This window comes from Acanthopagrus latus, chromosome 18 (genome assembly GCF_904848185.1).
Source record: "Acanthopagrus latus isolate v.2019 chromosome 18, fAcaLat1.1, whole genome shotgun sequence".
Classification (NCBI taxonomy): Eukaryota; Metazoa; Chordata; class Actinopteri; order Spariformes; family Sparidae; genus Acanthopagrus; species Acanthopagrus latus.
In genome coordinates this window covers 7248994-7261310 of record NC_051056.1, presented here as the reverse complement: position 1 = coordinate 7261310, position 12317 = coordinate 7248994, and the positions used below count along the sequence as shown (strand labels likewise).

Here is a 12317-nt window from a genome sequence, read left to right as displayed (position 1 = left end):
AAGAAACTCTTCCAGCTTCATAGCCAATCACATTGCAGCTCAATAACTGACGTGACGTGTGTTTCCACTATCCTCTCATATGTTATTCATCCTTCTCCTCCATACATAGGTAGGAACGTAAACAGTGAGACTACAGGGCTACATATTAAACTTCTATATATGAAATATGACACAAAAAGTGAAAATGCGTGTAAATGAAACACTACACGAAAACTGCTGAAGTGAATGATGGTACTTTAGGGAAAAATATATGAATACAAGAGCGAAAGTAGATTTGTATAAAATTACAATAAACGTACGTGAGAGGCACAGAATAAATTATGGCTCACACAGCCACTCATAGCTCTGCTTAATGAGTCACACTTGAAATGCGGAAATTTGACTTGTTTTCGTATTGTGTTATTTTAATTCCTACTTCATTAACGATCTGCGTTTTGTTCCGCCACTCACCTTTTTATTTACGAGCACCATCACATGAAGTGCATCCAGTCATAGATTTCAACTTAGTTTCTTCATAGTTCATGTTAATGACTGTAAACATGAATAAAGGATCAGATTAATGTTTTCCATGTTTAACTATGGTTAAGGATGCGATGTCTCAGGCATGCACGCACACACAAAGACATGCACTGTAGAATGCATGTGTGCACCAAGATTTATAAAATCCCACTGTCGGCTTAATATCTATTCAGAGGCACCTCTCTACACGACTAGTTGTTTTTATTAAAAAAAGGTTTTAACATTCTTTTTAAATCTGACCTGCACTGGTGTGACCAATGAAACTATTGCATTGCACTTCACACATTTTGGGCTGTGCAACCTAAATAATTGCATCCTGGAGCCCTGGAAATACTTTATACAATACTCATTAAGGGCAGTTGTAAAGGCTTGTGAATATCGTTACACAGATAATGTTTATGGATGAACTACTCAGTATTCATAAAGCATTTACAAAGTGTTATAAAGATCAGCTGCAACTTCACAATAAACTATTGCTTAAAATGTGGTTTATTAAGCACGTCATTGTTTGTTAACAGTCAAATAAGCACTTTTTTACTAAAATTTGGCTTACTTTAAGTTTGACATTTATTAATAATGGTCATTAAAAGGTGTTATTGAATACAGTACTATTCAGTAGCACTGTAGTGGCGGTCACAGTAGTAGTAACAGTTTTAGTACTATAATGTTGAATCTAATATTTACATACATCTACAACAATCTAGTCCGAATTTATAAAAATAAATAAATAAAATAAGCTGTGGCTTGGTAAGATGTATATATTCTGTTGTTTCACCATTACATGTGATTTCTGGTCTCTTTCTGGAGCGCATCCTTGAGGAAACACTGGGCGGTTTGGATCGGGGGGGAACAACAAAAAACGCACAGCCTGGAGCAGAAATAGTTGGCACGGCGACGCAGCCAGCAGCAGAAACGAAGCTCCCTGTCAAACGCAACAGAAGAGGCTAACGCGCCATTGTGATGGATGACATGGACACGTGTTTATTTAACATTAGCATTTATTAAACACGGGCGTGTTTCGAGTGTGGCCGCCGCTGACAAACTCAATTAGCACACACAGAGCAAAGCCTGTGTGTTCCTCCCTCGGCATTGTGGGAGCAGAATCGCGGGACACTAAGCCACGCTATCAATTATCCTAATCAAACAAAGACTTAATGCACAGCAAATAATCTGTTTAAAGGCACTAAGCTGATTGATAACTCTGCAACAAAGTAACTGTATCCAATTTGCCGCGCCAAGGGTACTCAAAGTCAGGAGTGAAGTTTTTGCAGGGGCCACCACTGCATCACAGCTCCACACACGGCGCGGCGTGAGAAACTGACACGACCGAGATGCGTCTGCAGCTCAGATTGTCGGACACTGTCCACGTGGGAAGCCGGAATCAATCGCCTGCTCAGATTCATAATCCGATTTCAGGGTTCGATTCATCAGCCGGGCATGAATCACACTGTGTCGCAATCACGATGCGCTTGACTGATCCACCGGCAAACAGAACTTGAAATGGAAAATCGTTTAAAGGCAACTGATATTTACCACCTGCTCCTGTACAGCGGCCTTCTGTTTAAGTCGAGCTTTTAAAGGCGTTTCACGTGGGCTGCGTGTTACAGAACAGGTTCACGTCACGCTGTGGAACACACACACGGTGAAGGCCGGCCCGCGGGTGACCTTTCGCTGCGCAGCCATTTTACGTTTTCTTCCATCACATTAGTTTTGTTTAGCGAAGCCTCTCGTGGAGCCGCTCGTTGGATGGCATCCCACATCCGTATGCTGTCACGCATTTTGTTAAGTGGCGAGCGAGAGAAAGAGCGTTTAGACTCCGAGAAGTATGGCATTGAAATCCTACCGACTTGTGTGAAACAGTGTGGCTGCTTTCAACAGAATCTGAACTCTGGCGAGCAGCATTCAAATGGCACACTAATGCACTTGAAATAGGACAGGTCCATCCACATGAAGTGGCTGGCTGGCTGGCTCAGTCCCGATTTGAATGTGAAAATGCTCTGCTGTGGTGAAAAAAAATAATAATTTTTTTTTTAAAAAAGCCATGGGTAGCAGCCCCAGAGCTCTAAATCTGAGCTTATTAGAGCCAAAACAGGGGCTGTGGGGGTTCAGCTTGAAGGGCTTCTGTTTACGGAAGGTCTTTGTAACCCATCTAAGCATAGCTGGAGAGACAGTGGAAGTGGCAGGCAAGCTCCATTTGGCACGGCAAGGGGGGGCCCGCTGCGAGCAACCAGACACGATGACAGGCTCTGTCCAAAGAGAGCTCGCCACTGAATGAAGACATAAAACCAGCATTCATAACTCAGTGGGGCCCCATTGTGTGAGCTCAGATGGGTTCCTTTAGGAAAGTAAGATAAGAAAAGGGAAAGGAAAAAAGAGAGCGAGAGAGAGAGAGAGAATGGGTGTGGAAGAATGTGGTCAGGGAGGAAAGGGAGAAGTACGGGAGGGAGCGCCGAGCGAGAGTTAATTAATTTAATGAACGGATGAATCGGCCGTGTTGTCTGCCGCGGCCGCAACCTATTTGGTCCGCTTCCCAGCACTCCAGTGTGAGTGAGGCCTCATTAAAAAGCCCATCGCGTCTCACTGAATGGTCTCCAGCACCAAGTGACTGAGCTCACAGGGAGCGGGCTCGTCATTAACACCGCCACATATTTACAGACAACAGTGGCGATGGGGGGGGGTTCGCTTCTTCCGAATCACCATGTGTCCGAAAAGACAACAACACAAATCTCACGAGTCGCGTTCCAATAAGAAGTAGGGGAGTGCTCGGAGGCAGCTCTCGGAGAGAGCGTTTTCACTGTGTTACCAGCAACCCCAAGCATTTTCATAATTTTATTTCAGGGCCGGCAGGAAGTCACAAGACACATGTCACCAGAGAGAGATCAGAACGTCTCCCAAGTACAGCCGCATCAGCATAAAAGCTGATTGTCTGACACGCTGGAATGTCTCTGGCGATGCTGACTCCAGCTGTGTGTGATGGTAGCCCTTATTAAAATGAGCTCTCATTTTTTTTTTTCTTTTTTTCTTCCTCCCCAACCTACACAATGAGCTGGAGGAGTCGGCCGGGCGATCTGCTCCGGCACACGCACGGCATAGTAACCACATGCTAATCAGCAGCGCCCTGCTCCAGTCCTACGGAAGCCGCGGGGCCATTGATTTGCCCTCTGAGCACGCCGCTTAAAAGAAATCAAATACAAAGTCGCAGAGAATAAAGCAGCTCGTACAGTGAAAGTGAAGCCAGCTCTTACCAGAGGAGTGGCCTCGGTTGGTGGCGTCGTGGTCGCTGTCTCCCTGCTCGCTGTCTCCGTGGCCGCTGTCTTTAGAGCTGACCAGATCCGCCTCCTGGAACGCCGAGCTGCAACCACAGAGGGAACGAAATCAAGGCCTCAGCTTTTTTTTATGCATTTGGCATTTTTTTCATATAAGAGCAGTTGTGATTTTTACCATTATTATTATTATTATTGTTATTATTATTATTATTATTATTATTATTATTATTATTATTATTATTATTATTATTACAGCCTCTTTCTAATCTTCCCTGATCCCATCTCATCATGGAGAGCATCATCACAGTAATGTGGAGGCCGTGGACAGATAAGAGGTTTATGACAGAGTAGGCAGCAAGAGAGGCTGCAGCCACGAGCTCCTTCCATATTTACCTGTTGACACGTCTCGGCCTGTCAACCAGGTAGCTGAGTTCAGCTCGCTGGTGTTTGGTCTGAAAGAGAAGGGGTAGTTTATTTTAGTTTTGGTGTGTGTGTGTGTGTGTGTGTGTGTGTGTGTGTGTGTGTGTGTGTTGCTTGAGCAGCTAGATGAGCACAGGAAAAACATCGGCACTACTGGGCAAGAAAAGGATGCAACCCACACAGTTCCAATGTGGATGTTCACCAACCTGAGCTGTGTGTGTCCAGCCATCACACGTGTGGTGAGGAGTGTGTGTGTGTGTGTGTGTGTGTGTGTGTGTGTGTGTGTGTGTGTGTTTGAGGAGGTGAGCTTTCCCACGAGGAGGGTGTGTGTGTTTGTGTGTGTGTGTGTGTGTGTTGGGAGGGGTATTTTGTTTATGTTGCCAAGGCGCAAGATGAAGTAGAGCACCTATTCAGTCTGGCACAGCCAAGACATGCATTTGTGTTCTAGTGCGACTCAGCAACTTTGTGACCAGTTTGCTTAATGCGAATGCACCTCTCCCCAGGGACAGGGTCTCTCTCTCTCTCTCTCTCTCTCTCTCTCTCTCTCTCTCTCTCTCTCTCTCACACACACACACACACACACACACACACACACACACACACACACACACACACACACACACGGACATTCACAGCAACCAGCAGCCTCTGTTGCCCACCGTACATGTTGTGCCTACACTTCTCGAATTAAGATTATTTTTTCCTTTTCTTTCATTTTGAGGACTGCAACATAAACATGCAGTCTCTGTTCTGTCCGGGCTGCCACAGATAACGTGTCAGCCGCAGCAGTGTGATCATTGTTTTACTTGGACGCCTTCCCTGAAATCATTCAGATGATGCTGCGGCAGATTGGCCTGACACTAAGGTGAGGTTTAATATAAAACCAAAAAAAAAAAAAGAAAGAAAGAAAAGAAGATGGAAATGGCCCCTGAATGAAAGGTGTTTTGATTTGAATGTGTCACGTGTTAATGGATTTAAACTGGACGGGGAGGCAGGCTTCATGTGTCCTGTTTGCAGGGGGGGGGGTAGTAGACATGCTGGGGGTCTCTGAACAGGGGGGGTTAAGCCGTAGGTATGAGAGGGACTCTTACCTCGTTTGATAAAATGCTGCCATTTGATATGATGTCAGGCTGCTGGTCTGTGTACCCTGTCACTATGGCCCCGCACGGGTTGTGATCGGTGTCTGTGCTCCTAGATGGACTACACGGCTTTAGGAACATGAGGTCGGTTTTGGCAGACTCTGGAGTCAGACATACCTGGTAGCAATAGTTCTGGTTTTGGTGGTGGGAGCCGAAGCTCCCTGACTCCTCCACGGGGACCTGAGCCGTGCCGGCCCCGCTGACGTTGCCAGCGCTTTGCACCAGCATGATATCCGACTTGCTGAGCTTTTTCTTGCGGGCCCGGGCCTGCCGAGAGCAGCAGGAGCTGCAGCCCAGGCAGCACTCGCTGGTCAGACACGTGTAAATGTTGAGCTTTTTGTCCTTCTGGCAGCGCACGGCCAGCACAATCATGACCAGGAGGAAGATGAAGGAGACGGAGCCCAGGGCGATGATGAGGATGAGGGTCAGGTCCAGGGTGCCCTCCTTCCCCTTAGCGGCGCCTCCCCGGTCCCCACCTCCACGGCCCTCAGCCACGCTGTCCACCAGCACCACCAGGACGCTGGCGCTGGAGGACAGGGGCGGCTGGCCGTGGTCTCTCACCTCGATCAGCAGGTCGTACAGCTGGTGGGGGTCGCGCTTGACCGACACCCGCCTCGCCGTCCGCAGCTCGCCCGTCCTCCAGTCCATCCTGAACATGCCGTTCTCGTTGCCCCTCTGGATGCTGTAGGACAGCCGTGCGTTCTCGCCGTCGTCAGCATCCATGGCCACGATGCGCGTCACCAGGTAGCCCGGCTCGGCTGAGCGGGGCAGGGGCTCCTTGGCTGTGCCGTTCTTCCCTATGGGCGCCAGGACCGTGGGGGGATTGTCATTCTGATCCACGATGATGACTTTGACCGTGGCGTTGGAGGAGAGCTCCGGGGTGCCCGCGTCTTTGGCCTGCACCATGAACGTGAAATCTTTCAGCTGCTCATAATCAAAGGACCTGAGTGCGTACAGGTAGCCCGTCTCCTCGTTGATGGACACGTAGGTTTTGACCGACATGCCCTGTATGTCACACTCTAATATTGAGTAGCAGATGAGCGCGTTCTGACCGATGTCCGGGTCCAGAGCCGTCACGGCGTGTATGTACGCCCCCGGCACGTTGTTCTCCGTCACATACACATCGTATATGGGCTGCGTAAATGTGGGCGCGTTGTCGTTCTCATCCGACACCTGGACTCGGATGGACTTGCTGGTGGCGAGCGAGGGCGTCCCTTTGTCGCGCGCAACCACAGTCACGGAGTAGGAGTCCAGCTGCTCCCGGTTCAGCGGCCCGTCGGTCACTATGGTGAAATAATTCCTGAAGGAGGATTTTAGTTTGAACGGGACGTCACCGAGGATCTCCACGTGAATCTGTCCGTTTTCCTCCGCGTCCCTGTCCGTCACGCTCAGCAGCGCGATGACGGTCCCGGGAGCCGCCTTCTCGCTCACCGACTCGGTGACAGTGCTGAAGGTGATCTCCGGCGCGTTGTCGTTCAGGTCGTTGACTTTAACCAGCACTTTGCAGTGCGCGGGGACGGCGTTTGGCCCCAGATCCTTGGCCTGTACGAAGATCTGATACAGGCTGCTCTCCTCGAAGTCCACCTCTCCGCGCACCTCGACGCGTCCGGTGCGCGGGTCTATGCTGAACAGGTCCTTTACGCGGCTGGAGATGTGGTTGCTGAAGGAGTAAACTATCTCCCCGTTTAATCCCTCGTCCATGTCGGTGGCGTTCAGCTGTATGACCAGCGTCCCCACCGGTGCGTTCTCCGAGAGGCTCACCGTGTACACGGGCTGGTCAAACACCGGTACGTTGTCGTTGGAGTCCAGCACTTTGACCACCAGCAGCGCGGTGCCTGTCCGGGGAGGCTGCCCGCCGTCCACCGCGGTCAGCACGTACCTGTGCGCCGCCTGCTGCTCCCGATCAAGCGGCTTCTCCAGGACCAGCTCCGCGAACTTGTTTCCGTCCGTTTGGGTCTGCACGTCCAGATAAAAGTAGTTGTTCGTGGTGATATCATACGTGCGTAAAGCGTTAGAGCCCACGTCCGGGTCGAATGCGCTCTCCAGAGGGAAACGGGTGCCCGGAGTGGCGCTCTCCGAGATCTCCACCGTGATGTCTGTCTCCGGGAAGCTGGGGGGATTGTCGTTAATGTCCACCACCTCGATTTCGACCCGAAACAGCTCCAGCGGGTTCTCCAAGAACACCTCCATGTTGAGCTGGCAGCTGGCGCTCTGCTTGCAAATCTGCTCCCGATCGATTTTTTCGTTCACGAACAGGACGCCGTTCTCCAGGTTCACCTCCAGGTACGGTGTCCGAGAACTGGGCACCACCTGGAAGCGGCGGGAGGCCAGTTTGGTAAGGTCCAGTCCCAGGTCCTCGGCGATATTCCCCACCAAGGTGCCATGGTCCGCCTCCTCCGGCACAGAGTAGCGTATCTGACAGAGCACTCCATCCGTGATGCACAGGAGGATCAAAAGCACAATCATCGCCGGAAAAAGTGCACTTGGGTAAAAAAAAACTGAAACATAAAAAAAGCAAAACAAAAACAAAGATGATAAATTATATTATCCTCTGTTACTGGACAAAAAAAATGTCAATTTAAAACACCCATTTAGTCGGGAGGCAAAAGTCTCCAAAATGCGTAAAAGTCTCCAAAAATGTTTGAGGCGTCCGGAGAAATGTGTCCAGTTAAAAGAGAGGCATTTTGATCTCTGAGAGGAGTTTTAATGACTGCTCGAGCTGTCTCCTCTTGTGGCTCCGCCGTGCTGCTCTTCAGGAGGAGAACACAGCGCACATTCCAACGAAGCGCTGCGCTGCCGGAGTGATGAGACCAATCTGGAGAGGAGTTGGGAAAAAACAATTTATAATCCATACAAGAAAAAAAAAAAGAAGATGTGTTTTTTTTTTCTTTGCTTCTTCTTCTTTCACTGTGATGGTCCCTGATCAGGAGAAGAAGTGCGGGACTTTTCCCTGTCTCCTGCTCTGTCTCTGTGCGTCTCCCTGGCACTCTGCTCCCTCACTGCGGTCACCTCCACTCCACTCTCTACTGACGCCGTTCACTCAGCTATTTGCTTTTTCCCCGCATCGCGCCTCCCCCTCTCAGCCCCCGCGGCTGTAAATCATGCGGGGGGCTCTCTCCTGATTGGCTCGCCGGGTTGCCCCTCAACGCGCGCCCCGCCCATGTCTCCCTCACCGCTCCTCTGTGTCTCTCTGCCTCCCCATCAGCTCGGACCGGCCTCCTCTTTAATGTATCTGACGTAAAAAAAGAAAAAAAAAAAAAAGAAGAAGAAGAAGAGAGGGACAAGGAGCGTCGAGGCTGGACTGTTATGACTTTAACCCCTCAGTTGCCAGATTGTGATCACCCCCACCCCCACTCCCACCACCTACCTGTGATATAAAGCGCATCATGTAATGAACCAGTGTGTAATTAGACGGAGTGGGGGGACTTGTTGACGTGGTGGCAGGGCCCGTGTAAGGCCCCAGGACAGGGGTGGGCGAACCGGGTTAATGCATGCAAATGTTGTGATATGTATGCAGTGAATCATTCGCCATTCGTGCGCTGCTCTTAAGGCTGTGCGTTATAATTGCGCCCGGTAGAGGTAACGGTAATAACTGTCCCCCCAGCCAGACGGCAGCGTGACAGCAGAGACAAGCAGGAGCGTCACATCCGCGGACCTCATACGACCCCTAGTGGTGGAGCTGCAAACCAGAAACCTGATTCCCACTAAAAAGAAAAAAAAACAAAAACAAAAAAAACACTTAAGCCTCTTCACACCTTTTCTCCTCTCCTCCATCCGCAAATAAGAATGAATCACTTTCTTCTCTCTCTGCCTTAAACCCTCTAACACCTCCAACATGTTTGTTGTTTTTTCCCCAGTTGTAGCTTGTAGTCATGACTGAGTGCCTTCATTTGATTCTGACGTTTTATATTTGCTTCATCCGAGAATGGATGAATAAACTAGAATTTATTTATTCATTTTTTTTTAAAGGGGGGGTGAAATGTGTTTTTGTGGTCAAAATGTGGTTTATTTTATTGTGAGCTCCCGCAGAACATCAGGGACAGTTATTTATTTTTTTTTTTTTTAAAAATGTACTTGTTTTACACTTATACAAGGATGCTTGTCCACATATGACCAATCTGAGCCAGTTACATTTAAATTTCGGGCATCAGTAGACCCTTTTTTTCCAAAGCAACTTACATTAAGAACATTTGTCGCAAGAAAGAAACCACAACATATCACTGTCAGTAAAGTTAAAAATAAAAATAAAAAAATTCTAGCCCTCATCTGAGTATTGTAGCTGCTTATCAAGCATACCCTGATAAAAAGCATACTATACTACCTTTACCTCTATATAATACTATACTTGGTGTAATTCATGAAAGACAGGTGTAATCATATATTTTGTGTACTGACCATGCAGATGCGCCCAGTGGCGTTCAGACAATAAAAGGAAAGGTTCAATCATAACAGAGGACACTGAAGCAACGGTGGCTTTTTTCAGAGAAATATATGATCCATTGAACATGAACAATAAAAGTACTTTGGTTACAACCATTGCCTGTTTGCTCAGAGGAAGAACCTACAGGCATCCACGACCAATCAGCAGCAGAACATGTTGATGTAATCAGGTTCATTACGGAGCTCTGGGAAGTCCGAACCATATGCATGGGGTTAGCAGGTCAAAGTGTTTTAAACATTCTAGAAGAATATCTTTTTTTAGCTGTTGGCGGCTGCCTGGGTGTTTGAGCATTAAAGATAGACGTAGGCATGTCTACTGAAGAATGGTGATTTCTGATCAAAATGATTCTGATGTTATCATATCTTGACTTGCTAATATTAAGAAGAACAACAGTGCAACATTAAGCTTAACAAATATGGCAATAAGCTAAAAAAACACATTTGTGGCATTAATTTGTATTGATCAAAGAATAATACACAACTGAGCCGTTGAACAACAACAAAAAAAAAAAAACACACACACATTTTAGTATTGTGTACATACCACCACACTGCAAGTATGAATATATATTTACATAAGTTCTCTATGAGCATGTGCACAACATATAAAAGCATGGTACCAGTGGCACCAACTTGTGGCCATTAATAAAATGCCACCATATCACTTCAAGTGATAACAATTTCGGGTGGTGCCATCAAGCATCAGTTACAACGCTGCTGTGAGATGTGATGTCATTCACCTCTAGGTGGCGCTACAATAGGAATCAAACTAGGCCGATTATGCAAGTAAAGCTCTGTAAGGTCTGAATTTTGTATTTTCTATGCATGGTTGGGTTAGGGTTAAGGTTTTATGAACTTGAGTTATTGTACATATCACACACCCTGTGCTGCAGCAGCAGATACAGCAAGTGTGTTCCTCAGTAAATGTAAATATTCCAGTGTATTTATGTAAATTACCTAAATCATGTTAGGGTTAGGGTTAGAGTGTGAGAGTCTTTACTGCATTTTGGATGTAATTTATGGTTATGCTATATTTCTAACTTTGACTGATTTGTTAAGTTTTACCTACCTTCACTGTGTAGAGAGCTCTACAGGTCAGAGAGAGAACATGGCACAGAATGTTGGGATCACTGGCTGTTATCGAGCCTCCTCTCAGGAAGCGCGGCTCTCCATTTTGAACCAAACATATTTTATGTTATTCATCTCTCCGTGACTGAGACTCGTTACATTCTTCAAGATTGAAGTAACTTTGAAAAAGATATAAAGTAACTATGTAACATACACTTAATACATATTTGAAAAGTGAACAATTCACCCTCCATCTTCTGTTGCATTTATGGTGAAATACTAACATTGCCATTTGTGATGAATGTTGATGATTGGTAATTTTACCCCATTTTGTATGTTAAGCTGCCTTTAAATATTTGTTTTTCCAACAGTGGATTTCTCCAGCATCACTGCCGAACTGTTGTGGATCTTGTTCATATACCTGATAAAGGTTGGTAGACTGTATCATCATGCCAACAGTTAGCCAATCTGTGTATCAAGGTTTTTTTAAAAAATACTTTTATTCAGTGTTAATGATTTCTGCTCTTCATAAATTGCCTCCTTCACTTGTCTCATTTCTGTGAGACACTTGACCTTGGAACTTAAAAAAATCAGCGCCAGAGAAATCAGTGTGTCTGAGTTCAGCTGAGTGAAGGAGGCGAGCAGCTCATGTCAGATCGAGTGCTCCCCCTAGTGAACGACTATAGCACTACTCTGTAGCACCATGTACAGAGTGGTGTTCACCCTCCACCCTGCCTCTGTCTGCTGCTGGATTCCAGAATGACCACAGATATCACACTCACACACGTGATTTATGCTGTCTGCAGACTGTCAGAGCGACACAGAGCAAGCCAGTGGGGGAGAAACATGGACTGGGTCCAGAAAGAGATTTTTGAAATCAAGTCCCATCAAGTCAGTGGTGCAGTCAGACATGCATCACTGTCCGCTCAGATAGAGTCCGGAGAGGGGGGAGGGTTATTAGTGCTTTCTGCATGTGCAAGTTCATGTCATGAACAATAACTCATTTAACTACACAAATAGGATTATAGCTCTCTCATCAGTCCCTATGTACATCATGTTACCACTCGCACACATATACACACAGACGCACTGAAACAGCAGCAAACAGCCCTCTTATCCTGATCTACATGGTCATAACATTTTATCCTTTAGTTGTTTTAATGCTAAAAATAAACTGGACACTAATGACTTTCTTTTAGTGAGCAAGAATAATAGCTGCCTTGCACATAAAGAATGTCCCACACGTTGCCATGGGAAAATGTATTATTATTAGATTAGATTCAATTCGATTAGATTAGCTTTATTGTCCAACTCAGTGTAAATTTTCCTTTGGCCTCTCCCACAGTACAACAATAGCACATAAAGCTAAATATACCACACATAGCACAACATAGCAGTACAAAAAACATACAAGTATACAACATACAAGAGCACAGATGAGCAGATTAGTGGCATTATTAACATT

At 46.7% G+C, this 12317-nt stretch overlaps 1 protein-coding gene across 4 annotated transcripts in view; it reads right to left on the bottom strand.

The window, feature by feature from the left end:
• The window catches only part of pcdh10b (protocadherin 10b), a 71836-nt gene extending 63449 nt beyond the window's left edge, over positions 1–8387 (bottom strand). For all 4 annotated transcript variants that reach the window (XM_037077957.1, XM_037077959.1, XM_037077960.1 and 1 more), the window contains exons 1-3: positions 5297–8387; positions 4179–4237; positions 3765–3871 (exon numbers count right to left, since the gene is read on the bottom strand). In XM_037077957.1, coding sequence (XP_036933852.1) covers positions 3765–3871; positions 4179–4237; positions 5297–7810 — 2680 coding nt within the window. In that variant the 5' untranslated portion in view covers positions 7811–8387. The remainder of the gene's footprint in view (positions 1–3764; positions 3872–4178; positions 4238–5296) is intronic.
• Between the last annotated feature and the right edge of the window lie 3930 nt (positions 8388–12317).